The 13,898-nt window shown below is 35.8% G+C and overlaps 1 protein-coding gene across 3 annotated transcripts in view; it reads left to right on the top strand.

Annotated features, from left to right (window-relative positions):
- Positions 1-13,898, top strand: part of VPS41 (VPS41 subunit of HOPS complex) — a 243,433-nt gene that overhangs the window by 24,087 nt on the left and 205,448 nt on the right. For all 3 annotated transcript variants that reach the window (XR_015696388.1, XM_087713103.1, XM_087713102.1), the window contains exon 3: positions 11,823-11,930. Coding sequence is in view for 2 of the 3 variants with exons in the window: in XM_087713103.1 (XP_087569229.1) it covers positions 11,823-11,930 (108 nt within the window). In the remaining variant the exon portion in view is untranslated. The remainder of the gene's footprint in view (positions 1-11,822; positions 11,931-13,898) is intronic.

Below are 13,898 nucleotides of genomic sequence, written 5' to 3'. Positions count from 1 at the left end.
TGTCCTGTCTTCCACAGCTGTTATTCCAGAAATTGTGCTAGTAACAACTGATCTTATTACAGTATCAAACAAGGTAATATAATCAATCCTCCAAAGGCCAGAGCTATGAGGAATAAAATTCTCTTCCAATCTTCAAACATTCCTCCAAACCATCTGAAGGTATCTAAGATTCCATCCCAGGTTTAAACAGGACCGTGGGCAAGCTTCCTCATATGGTCTGTGATTTCTTCAATTGCTTTTTCGTTATCATTTATCTGGATACAGCAATTGGTTAGATTAAATTTTCCACGGAGTCCTTTGGCTAGAAGGTAATCTAGAGCCAATCTATTTTGGTAAATAGCAGTCCTCATTTGAGTGTTAGTTTTAGCCAGCAAATTAAGGGTTAAAAGCATCAAAACAAACAGTCATTTCTGGGCTTTGCCCAAGTATAGTATGGTTATAAGCAAACTGTTGGGTATAATTTTATTCTCCTTATGTACACTGAGAGCGTATGCACCAAAGACACATTCTTTGTGTGTCCAATCACACTTGACCAATAAAGCACAAGAATATGTTTGCACACCACTGATGGGAGGAAGTGGCGGAGGGTCAGGTGGACTGCTTGCAACTCCAATCAGTTGATATTGTGGGTGCGGTCCACATGGTCCCACTAACCCTGTGCTATTTGCGCCTGGAGGTGGCCCCCCCAGCCGAATAGGCTGGCGTCTGTAATGACAGTCAATGAGTTCTGGTCCTTGAATTGTCAACCCTTGGTGATGGCCTAGGACGTCCACCACATGAGGGAACAAGAGACCTCCGCCGAGATGCATACCTTAGCCAAGGAACAGCTTAAGAGTCTCCTCTGGAAAGGCAAGAGAAACCATTGTAATCGTGCCCATGAGGAGAGTCAAAAAGGTAGTGATGACCTAAGTCGGAATATCGTAGAAACTTACCCATGATGGTGCAAAATGGGGACATGGAGGTAGGCCTCCGTTAAATCAATTGAAGTTAAGAAATCACCATGTCTAATGGCACCCAAAATGGTCTGCAAAGAATGCATCTTGAAACGTTTATAATGAATGAACTTGTTTAATTTCTTAAGATCAAGGATGGCTCTCCACCCACCCACCCCCCGAGGCCTTGGGAATAACAAAGAGTATCGAATAAAACCTCTGTCCACATTTGTCCACCGGTACTAGTTGTACGGCCCATATATCCAAGTGATGTTGAATCGCCTCCTGCATGAGACATTGACGAACTGGATTAGATGATACCGGACAGGTCCTGAAGAGCCTAGGGGGGTTGGAGATAAACTTGAGGGCAAGCCCTGCTCTAACAGTTGATCTAACCCATGCACCAGAGGTGGTGTTAGACCATAGATCAGCAAAGTGGGCTAATCTACCTCCGTTGGGATAACTAGTTGCCGGAACGTTAGTTCCAGCAGTAAAAACGCCCCCCGCCTCTGCGAAAAGGACGCTTGGAGGATTTTCCTCGCTGGTAACGATCAGGTTGGTTTCTCTGCCTAGAGTTGCAACCTCCCTGCTGCCTATATCCCTGGTTTCCATAGTTCAGCCCCTGAAACGATGAACCAAAGTCCTGGTCCCGAAAGGATGAACTAAATTCTTGCCCTCGAAAGAAAGGACATCTGGGATAGGGAGCCAGGCGGTTGAAGCCCTTCTTGGGCGCTGTAGGGAGGACCTTCCTCTTCTCCTTGTTCTCCACAAGAAATGGATCCAAGGCATCCCCAAATAGAGAGCTGCCCTTGAAAGGGGCAGAGGCCAAACACCACTTGTGGCGCACATCAGCCTGCCACTGCCGGAGCTGCAGCACATTAGGTTACAATGGAACTTCTCTCAGCAGCAATAACAAAAGCTGAGTTAGGTTACACTCTGTGTATGTTCTAATCCTTTCAATATATATGTTTGAAATGCAAAATGAAAAACAAATAATCCTACCGAAAACAATGTTTTAGTTTTGCCTGATATAACACTATGAAATTATTCTCTTTGAACTTAATAAAAGACTCGGTCAATAATTTAAGGACAAATTTGTTTTGATACTGAATTATTTACACTTATAACTGAGTATATAACATAGTAAAATGTTTTTTTTTAAAGTTTGAAAATACATTAGAAATGTATAGTACATTTGCTGTCAATTAAAGCTGCCACATATTTAGTTACATTTTTTTAAGAGAGAGAGTGTGCGTCTCGGTATGTTTATGTTTATATATAGTATATGAGTCTGTGTGAGTGAATATGTGTGCAATTTTGTGTGGATATATATGATTATGTGTTTGCGTACACTGAATTTTCTCGTATGGAATAAATGTCACTCTCTTTAAATCTTAAGCTTTGATGCAAGTCAAGACTTGTACTATTCAACTAGGTTGTCATAGAAACGTTGCTTACTGTCATCCTAATTCAGGCTAATGGTTTTATTTGTAGGTTTGTGGTATTATGAAAATTTAACAAATATTGATTTACTTTTTATTTACACTGCCTTGTGTTTATTTTTGGAATCTACATAAAAGCTTGTAAGAAATAAAATAAAAAAAGTCAGATTCATCAAATGCTGTTTAGGTTTTATCTCCTTTTATTCAAGTGGTGAGATATATTTTGTGACAAGAGAATAATCTTATATTTTACATATAGGGTTTTTTCATTTTGTTTGCTTATAGTGAGGAAAAGCCTCAAATCCACTTTTAGTTCACCTTCATTTAACATAAAAGATATCTGTCCAAAAAATCATGGAGTGGGTATATCAGCATGCCTAATATTGAAAGTTTGTCACTTCAGTCGTATTGTCTTGAAAAATTGCAGAATGCTTCAGTGAACTGAGTTCTTGAAAACATATGTTGTTTGAATGCTATATGTGTGTAGAAGCAAAATTACTTAATTTTCACTCATAAATAAAACAGACAAAACTTCTAGTAACTTATCTAATGGTCCGTGGATCAATGCTTTTATGCAAATATTTGCAAGACTGCAATTAACTTTTCACTTTGGTTGCACATTTGATGTCCAGCTTCTCATTGAATCTTATTATAAAGATGTGATGCCTAGAATTCAATTCCAACTTATATATTTCCCTCCAAAGTGCACAGATAATATGTGGATTGCAAGAGTAATTCACAATAAAGATGTACAAAAATGCAATTATGCGTTAATGGCTATTCAACCAACAAGCTGTAGGCTGTGTTAAGTTTGTGAATGTAATTTTTTTCCATCTGTCAAGAATGAAGAAGCACAGGTAATTTGTCTGATTTATGTTTTGCGCTCTAATTTGACATTGAGTCTTTCTGACTGGTAACAACTTTGTTCAGTGTTAGATTTACTGATTAAAATTGCTTCTTGCTGGACACTTTAACATATTTTTAGATAAGTGTTGATTGTTGATATTTCTGTATTAATTTCTTCTCTTTAAAAAAATTACCATAAAGCCCTAACTAAAAAATGTTATGGTGTAAAAAATGAAGACTTTTTTTTTTAACCACAGCTTCAGTATCTCAGGTTTCTGAGGATACTAATCTATTGAAACATTCTAGTATCGTACTGTAACTGTCTCTTGTCCTATATGAGTGTATATCAATAAAGAAATAATGTAACATTTGATGTAAAATAACAATAAAAATAATACCCCATATAATTCAAAAAAGGAGTACTATACAAGCAATAATAATTATTTAGATTAATTTTATTGTATATTGTTAAGATACTTCCAGCTATGTGTGCTTGGAAAATGTTGTGACCACTTTAATTACTTGAAACTGTGATATCTGCATTCTTCTGCATTCTTAAATATAGATTCTGAGAGATTTGGCCATTGTAGTTATTACATTCTCAAACTACATTTTTTAAGGAACCTGGGATAGCATAAGGCCCCCTGCCCCATGTGTGTGTCAAAGTAGCTTTATGAGGCAGAGAGATTATAGAAATTATAGCTTTTCAAAAGTTACCCAGCAAGAATCACAATTTGAAACTTGATCTTTTTCTTCTAATTCTTTGCACATATTGCCTCTATATTTCTTTCAATATATGCTTTTGTAATAGTTTGGTTTTGTAATTTAACTATAGCTTTTCCAGTTTTGAATAAGATACTTTTTCTCTTCTGATAAACTAAGAAAATGTATACCAATATAATACCAATATGAAAAGCTGCTGGTATTTCATAAAATATACATTGATTTTTTTTAACATGATTTTTTAAAAAAAGTTTGTTATCTGACTTGTTGGGAGGCAGGAAAAAGCTGAATTAAATAACACTGTAAACCAGAAGACAGTATACTTCATAATTCATTTGATTACTTCTAATAAAAGCACAGAAATTTTCAGTTTTAAGATGTGCCATAAAGGCATCAATTAAAATCTTGAATTGGAGAGTAGGTGATTAATTGCAAATGTCCTTCTGTATCATATCTGAAGTTGATTCATGTTTAACTTTATTCAAAGGGGTTTCAGCAAAATATGTTTAAAGAGGGACTTTTAACTAACATATGCATGCATGCATGCATCCATCTATCCATCCATCCATTCATACACACATATTTGCAAATAATCACCTACTCTCCAATTCAAATTTTAAATTGATTTTAATTGATGCCTTTTGTAGCTCATCTTAAAATTGACTACACACACACTCCTCTCTATGTCTGTAGAGTATGTGCTGTTCTGTATGTGGTATTTATAGTGCCTGTTGTAAGTGGCTTTTTAGATGTTAATTGGGGTGTGTTGATGGCTGGCTTTTAAGTCATTGTTTGCTTGCTCCCTCCTCTTCTAAGTATAGGCTGTGGTAAATCAGCACTCCTGTTGAATGGTGAGCAGCCAGTTTTCCAGGCTTCAATCTTTTTCCTTGCTGAGGGAGACAAAACCTTTGGTCCTGGTGACTGACCCAGATAGGATACTGCAACATTATCATGGGACACACATATTCACCTTCATTCATAAATGAATTTGTCTGTCATACAGTTTTCCATTTTAATTTTTTTTAAAAAAAATCACATTCTCACAGCTTAGCATTAAAAATGTCTCCTTTTTGAATATACATTCTTCTGCAATTTTACTTCAAGAAATAACTAAGTACCATAGCATTTATAGTACAGGTGCAATTGATGTAATTTATTTTTGTATTAAATGAATGGTATAGTGAAGTAGTGATAGCTAGCTTTTTGTTTCATAGTGTTGTTAAGAAAAGGGAACAGAAGGCTTCTGGGTTACACTGTTTGGACAGTGTATATCAGCCGACTGACAGTTTGATAACCCTTTCCTCGGGTGAAGAGGAAAAGGGAGAGCTGCTGAGCTTGGGGAGAGCTCCATTAACCCCCCCCAGGAGATAATTCTAGGGTGTGGAAGGTGTGAGCCCCCCTGCAACTCGGCATACTCTGCACCCAGGAGTATGCCGAGTTGCTTTTCCGAAGAATCCAAGGCTCACGATCACCCCTGCACAACTTTTGATTTACATCTGAGCAAAAAGCAGGCAGAGCAAATACCGGAGAATTCACAACTATAGGTATATTTAAACTTTAGCTCCATTTTCTAAAAATTCCTTCTATTAAAACTAACGAGACAGAAGATAAAATGGGGCCGGAGTCTTGAAGGCGGGGCTGAATCGTAATTTAACAAACTACTAAAGAGCTTAAGATCACTTAAAACAGCATTGATTTATTAACAAGTTAAAAGAGTAATAATTGGAATAAGCAGTTTGTTTGGACTTAACAATCTGGTGGAAGATAAGCTTAATTGAAGGTTAGAAATGGCTTCAAAACAATTTAAAACAACAATGGCCTCAAAGAGTGCTGGAAGCTCTCTAGCACCGACAAATAAATTACAGTCATTATTATCCCCCCTCCTCCTGCTGCAGAAGTTTTAACCCAAGAGGTGCTGCAACGAGTCTTAAATGACGCTCTAAAAGACCATGCAGTTGCTTTAGAACTTAAAATACAGGAAAACGTTTCTGTTGCCTTCAAGGAGGTCTCGGAGGAGATTTTGGGGATTAAAGAGCTAATCCAGATTCGCAACCAAGAGATCAGAGAAGATATTGTGGAAGCCTTTAAAGGCTTGTCTGGCTACGTATCTCTATTGGATGATAAAGTAGAAGAAATTAACGAGTCTAATGTTAATTTAGCAAATAAAGTGGAGGAAATCCAAAACAAGGTTTACGATGCAGAAACTTAAATCACAATGCTACAATATAGGCAGATGGAACTTGCTCTGAGAATAAGAGGCCTTAAAGAGAATAATCAAGAAAACCTGAAGGAGATTCTTTCAGAAACCTTTGATCAATTAGTAGGTCAACCAAGAATGGACTATGACTGGCAATTAGACAAAATATACCGCGTTAACTCATGGATTGCCAGACAGAAACAACTTCCAAGAGACATTGTAGTCTATTTTGCCACAAGGAATATAAGGAACCTGATACTACAAGAGTCCTATAAAACCACGTTGCAGATTGAGGGCTAGGAGGTGATAGTATTGAAGGAAATTCCACCCAAAATGTTGAGATCCAGAAAACACTATGCATTACTAGTGGATGAACTCAAAAACCGCCAGATACAATACAGATGGGAGGCCCCAGCCAGATTAGTGGTCAACTACCTGGGACAAAGACACCGTCTTAACTCAGTTTGGAAAGCCAGAGATTTTTACAGCAACGTACTAAAGGCTGGTTATCCCTCATCTCCAGGATCTAAACAAAGGGAGAAAGCAGGAGATAGCAAGATGCCCAAGGATCATGGGAGGTGGCCCAAGTTTTGAATCCCCTGGTGGAGTTAGAAGGAGTTAAGGAGCAAAGACAAACCCGAACGGCTACCAAACATAAGGAACAAGAACTAAAGAAGCAACAAGCCCAGCAACAAGTCCAGACAACAGCTCAAGAAGGCATAAATACAAGCTCAGAAGTGGTGGGAGGAGCCAGGCCGAAAATCAAATTACAGGATTTCCAGGTGGCTCTTAAAAAGCTTCAGGGAGCTAAAGATGACAATTAAATTTTTAACTTGGAATGTCAATGGCTTAAATTCACCACAGAAAAGGAAAAAAATAAATCATTATTTGAAACAATTCAAAAATGATATAATTTGCCTGCAAGAAACACAAATGATCAGAAATATTTGATGTATGCAAGACTGGGACAACATTTTGTGGCCGCCTCGGAGAAGAAAAATGGTATAGTTATATACCTAAGAAAGGACATAAAGGCTGAACTAATTGAAGCAGGCTCTCAAGGAAGATATATTGCAATAGAACTATTATTAGAAGGGAAAAAGATACTCTTAATGGGAGTATATGCCCCTAATCAACAACAAGAAAAATTCTACAAGATGCTCCTTACCAAGTTAATACAATGAGACTACAGATCCTGCATATTAATGTGTGACTGGAATAAAGTTTTGATTACCAAGAAAGATAAGAAGGGTCTTTTGCAAAATATCCAAACACGTGCGAAACTACCTAAGTCTTTCTTCGATATGATGGATGATTTGGAGCTAAGAGATATTTGGCAAGAAAGGAATGCTAAAGAACAGGACTTTACATTTTTTTCTGATAGACATCAATCTTTTTCTAGGATTGACTTTATACTAACTATAAATGATTTGCTTTCTAAGGTAAAGAAGACGAAGATATGTTCCAGAGCTTTAACAGGTCATAACCCGGTCTGGATGGAATTGGAATATGGGAAGGAATCTAGAAGGTGTTGGAGATTAAATGAAAATTTATTTAGATATGAGAAAAATGTCAATGAATGTAAAAATTGCTCACAGAATATTTTGTTTTTAATATGAACAAGGGTACATCTATGGAAATGGTTTGGGATGCAAGCAAAGCATACATGAGAGGAGTTCTAATAAATTTAAATAATTTACATAGACGTAGACAGGGAAAAAAAAGAAAGGAACTAGAGGAAGAGATTAGGAAGAAAGAGCAGGAGTTAATATCAAACCCAGGGGATAGGAAGATTAAAGAGGCAATTACCCTATTACAAGCGCAATTTAACATGCTGATATCAGACCAGGTGGCTACTAATTTGTTATATGCTAAACATAATACTTTCTGCAATGCAAATAAACCAGGTAGATGGTTAGCATACATGACCAGGAAGAAACAAAAATCTCATAATATACAAAAAATATATTATAAAGGAAAAGAAGTTTACCAACAGGATATGATCCAAAAAGCCTTCCTTGAATTTTTTATAGGATTGTACACGGGTGATAAAATACAGGGCTTAGATATAGATAGATACTTGGACAAAGAAAAAATACCTATAGTTAAGGATGAGCAAAGGGAGAGATTGAATCAACCAATAACTTCGGGGGAAATCCTCCAGGTAATTAAACAGTTAAAGGCTGGGAAAGCACAGATGGTTTGACAGCGGTTAACTATAAAAATTTACAATTAGAAATGGTAGAACCCCTTAAGGAATTATTTAACAGAATCCAAGTGGAAGGAAAGGTACCCCCATCTTGGAGAACAGCTTTCATATCCTTGATACCCAAAGAAGATCAAGATCTTAGTCAACCAAAAAATTATGGGCCTATATCATTACTCAATGCAGATTATAAATTTTTTACCAAAATACTAGTGAATAGGTTGATGTTGGTAATTCAGCAACTGATTCATAATGATCAAACTGGTTTTATACAAGGGAGACAAATGAGAAGTAATGTAAGACAAATTGTTAATATATTGGAATATTTGGGAAAGAATAACCAAGTCCCTGCAGCGCTTATATTTCTAGACACCTAGAAAGCATTTGATCGAGTGAATTGGCAATTTTTAATGAAAACAAAGCAAAAGATGCAAATTGGACAGTATTTTCCATAATCAATCAATGCAATATATCAGGAACAAACAGCACAAATTATAGTCAATGGAAGTTTAACAGAACCATTTAAAACCGAGAAAGGTACAAGACAGGGTTGCCCCCTATCACCATTATTGTTTATTATAACCCTGGAATTATTGCTGAATAAAATACGGGGGGGGGTGTCAGATGATTTGCAGGGAATTAAGATTAGACATCACGAATATAGATTATGAGCATTTGTGGATGACTTGGTTGTAACTTTAACCCAACCAGGGAAATCTACTAAGGCCTTAATGAATATGATTAATCAATATGGTCAAGTATCTGGGTTTAAAATAAATCTAGGGAAAACTAAGATGTTAGTTAAAAATATGAACACAAATCAAAGAGAAGAATTAGAAAGAATAACAGGATGTGAGATAGTAAAAAAGGTTAAATATCTAGGAGTTTATAGTACAACTTCAAATGGGAAATTATATAATTATGAACCATTATGACATAGAATGCAGGTAGAGATGAAAAATGGGAAAAACTACAACTGTCTTTGTTGGGAAGGATAGCAGCAGTAAAAATGAATGTTCTGCCTAAGTTTTTATTTCTTTTTAAAATGATACCAATACTTAAAAAAGACGCAAATTTGCTTGAATGGTAGAAGGGTATTAATAAATTTGTCTGGGCAGGGAAGAAACAGAGAATAAAACTTAAAATAATGCAAGATGTACAGGAGAGAGGAGGCTTGAAAATGCCAAATCTAAAATTATATTATGAAGCAGTAGTTTTATCAATAATTAGTGATTGGATCAACTCAACAGAGGATAGAATACTGAACATTGAAGGGCATGATTTGGTATACGGTTAGCATGCTTATCTGATATATGACAAGAAGGTGGATAAGACTTTTAAAAGTCATATTTAAAGGAATGCTCTATTACGTGTCTGGAAAAAATATCAACATAAATTAAATGATAAGATACCTATGTGGGCAATTTCCAGACACGCAATAGAGAATATAAGCATAGAAAAAAACGAGGTAATCACATACAGACAGCTTCTTAATATAGAAAGAGGTATATTACAGCTAAAACCTCTGAATGTATTAAAAGAGGAAAGTGAAACAAATTAGGGATCAAAGTCAAATGCATATAAAAAGGTTATATAATATATTGATAGAAATAGATTCTGAAACAGAATTAGTTAAAGACTGTATGATAAAGTGGGCACAAAATTTTGAAGAACCAATAATGTAAGAAATGTAAAATTTACGCAAAGCCAAAATCTGAGAGAGAATTTCTACAAGATGTTTTATAGATGGCATTTAGATCCCCAAAAATTGGCTTGTATGTATCCAATCCTTCCGCACCGCTTTGAAGATCTGGCTGTCCCGGCTGGCCTGGGGTTAAGATTCCAACCCCACCCGAATTGTGTGACTGTTGTGCTCTCTTTTAATATGTTGTATTGTTTCCATATTGGAATACTGTTTGTCTTCCCCCCCTCCCTTTTGAATTGTGAGCCGCCCTGAGTCCCCCCAGGGAAAAGGGCGGCATACAAATAAAGGAAATTCAATTCAATTCAAATTTACAACCTAAATGCTGGAGATGTGAATGTGCTGATGCTACATATTATCATATATGGTGGACTTGTAAAAAGGTCAAAGCATTTTGGATAAAAATATGGTGGATTATGCAAAATATCTTTAAAAAAAGGATAAAGTTTACTCCCCAGTTATTCTTGTCAGGTATAACTATTGATTGTACAGTTATAAAGACTAATTTGATTTTGAACCTAACAACGGCAGCAAGACTGTTGGTTGGCGCAGTACTGGAAGAAGAAAGATTTACCTACTATTCAACAATGGAGGGGAGATATATATTTGTAAAACTTTTTAAAAAATGTTTAATTAAAAAAAGAAAAGGGAACAGAACAGTCTTCAACCTCATACCTTATGGCCCTGATATGGTTAAAACTACTAGAATTGCCAAATACATGTACATAAGAATTATGAGGAACTGATTCCTTCAAGACCTGATTGTGCCTTGAGGGTCCCAAGGAATCACAATGTGTACTTTCTGTCTCTCTATGCTTGGGGTTTACACACACACACACACACACACACACACACACACTGAGAGGTGTATATATATATATATATATATATATATATATATATATATATATATATATATATATATATATATATATATATATATATATATATATATATATATATATATATATGTTTTTATTTATGCTGATAAATAAATAAAGGAAGACTAGTATAGATCTATTTCAAGCTATTTAGCTCTCATCAGCTAGCCATATCCTTATGGGATTCGAACCTGTGCTCTATTGCCTCCCAGGCAGGGAGTTAACCCTTTGAGCTACAGAGAACGACTCCTTTTATCAGCCAGCCAGGGTGGGAGGTATATACTTAAAGTCACAACCCCTGGTATGCCCAAATGTGGGAGGAAGGTCACACTTCCACTCTCTGTCATTAGGCTCGTCACAAGAGTCCATCCAGACAGAAACCCAATATTTTTACTGTTGCCTTTGTTATATTTGTGTTTTTATTTATGCTGATAAATAAATAAAGGAAGACTAGTATAGATCTATTTCAAGCTATTTAGCTCTCATCAGCTAGCCATATCCTTATGGGATTCGAACCTGTGCTCTATTGCCTCCCAGGCAGGGAGTTAACCCTTTGAGCTACAGAGAACGACTCCTTTTATCAGCCAGCCAGGGTGGGAGGTATATACTTAAAGGTATGCCCAAATATGGGAGGAAGTTCACTGCTTCCATTCTCTGTCCATCGGCTTGTCATAAGAGACCATCCAGACAGAAACCCAATATTTTTACTGTTGCCTTTGTTACATTTGTGTTGTATTTGTGCTGATAAATAAATAAAGAGACTAATCTCCCTTTATTTATTTATCAGCACAAATACAACACACACACACACACACACACACACACACACACACACACACACACACAAATAAAATAAAGTAAAAAATAAATTCTTAAGCTGTTTCTTAATACAGGAAGATATCAGTGAAGAAGAGCCCAAATTGAAGTATGAAAGGCTTTCTAATGGAGTTGGAGAAATCATTCAAAAGGATATAGCCAGTTGCATGACAATCCATGAGAAAGTAAGTTATTAATTTTGAAAAATATGTGCAAATGGGTTATCTTCCTTATATTTCTATTTGTTATGTTGAGATAAGCAATAAGAATTTGTGAGCATGCAATTAATGCCAGTAGGTGCAAATGAAGAATGAAACCTGCAAGCTTGTTTTCTAGGGTTCTGACAGGAAATGGCAAGGTGAGCATAAGGGTGTTATACATGCTCAGAAACAATTTGTTCTGGGAAAGTAGTTTTTTTCTTTCATATTTAAATAGTCTTTTGGCATTATTCATTGCCACTAAATTGAGGTGGCTCAATGGCTAAGACGTTAAGTTTGTCGATCAGAAAAGTCAGCACTTCAGCGGTTCGAATCCCTAGCACAGCAGAATAGAGTGATCTCCCATTACTTTCCCCAGCTTCTGCCAAACTAGCAATTTGAAAGCATGTAAAAATGCAAGTGTAAAATAGGAACCACCTTTGGTAGGAAAGTAACAGTGTTCCATGCGCCTTTGGCATTTAGTCATGCTGGCCACATGAACATGGAGACATCTTCAGACAGTGCTGGCTCTTCGGCTTTGAAATGGAGATGAGCAGCACCCCCAAGAGTCGGGAACGACTAGCACATATGTGTGAAGGGAACCTTTAGCTTATGTTGAGGAAATAGAACACAAGTATAGGGTTGGGATTTAAATTTTACTGAGTAATTTCCCATATCAATTTACTAGTCAATAGTTTTGCTGATATTTTTATCAGAGTTTAGATTTGCATTAGACCCTAAATGCAGTGAGTTATTTTCATTAATCTAAGGTTCCATTGCTTGAACAAAGTATTTTAAGTTTTCTCTCATTCATTTTAACTGAAGTTTCATGAATGTTACATAAGTTATATAATGATGTTGTAATTATAATTATATTATAATTATTCACGTAGGTAGTACATAATCAAAATATAATTAATAGATGGCAATAGTGAGGATTTTTTCAACTCTTCATGGAATGAAGAGTTACCCTGGAAGTAATTTTTACATGTAGATCTCTCAAGCAATTTATGTGAAAGTTTCTAAATCAAATAATGATTGAGCCAGAGTGCTACATATTTCTATATTTTCTATTTTTTCAAATATTCACACTATCAAGGTTTAGTTACAGGTGTTCCAAAGAATTATCCTAGAGGCTCTAAAAATGTGGACTGTTCAAGCTTTGTGCCACTCTTTGGGCCCATTCATCTGTCTCCTTGTATTCATTCACAGGATCATGCTGCTGAGATTTAATTGCAAAATACAATTATTGGTGATGCAGTGTTTTTTAAAAAAATTCAAGTTGTAAAATGAATGTTGTGAGAGAAATAGCATTAAAATGTTTTGTAAAAAAGACAAACAAAATCCTTAAATAAAATCATATACAAGTTATGTGCCATGAAAGCCCTCCCTCTGCCATCATTAACCAGTTTTAACAAGGTTAATTGCCTTCTTTGAATTTATTTTGTTTTTTGAATTTGCTATATTTTTATAATCTTGTAATTTTAATTAATCCCAGAGTAACATTTTAATTCTAATTTATGTACTGTTTTATGTTTATATTATACTGTACACCACCCAGAGTCCCTTCTTGAAGGAGATTGGCAGTCTAGAAGTACAATATATATTATTATTCAATAATATTGAATACTTATTCAATTGTTATATTACATATATATTATTAAATATCCATGGATGCTTATCAAGTATACATTTTTGTATTGTACTTCAACAAAGGAAATGCTCTTTTCTACTTCCCTTTAGCCTGCACCTCAGAGGTGGATTGCCAATTTCTTTACTACTAGTTCAGGCATGCTCCTGAGTGTGGAGAAGTGTCTGGGTGAGTGGGCGGAGCCTCCTGCTACTGCTACTACTCATTTGGCTGATCCGGCAGCAACCTATCTCTAATGCACCTGCTGATTATGATGGGAGATGCTCACTTATTGTACTTGTTAATTATCATTAGTTCTGTAAAGG

The sequence above is a fragment of the Thamnophis sirtalis genome, unplaced genomic scaffold, assembly GCF_051295495.1.
Source record: "Thamnophis sirtalis isolate CommonGarterSnake01/CBP01778 unplaced genomic scaffold, rThaSir2_p1.2 scaffold_4, whole genome shotgun sequence".
Lineage (NCBI taxonomy): Eukaryota > Metazoa > Chordata > Lepidosauria > Squamata > Natricidae > Thamnophis > Thamnophis sirtalis.
This window is presented reverse-complemented; position numbering and strand designations above follow the sequence as displayed.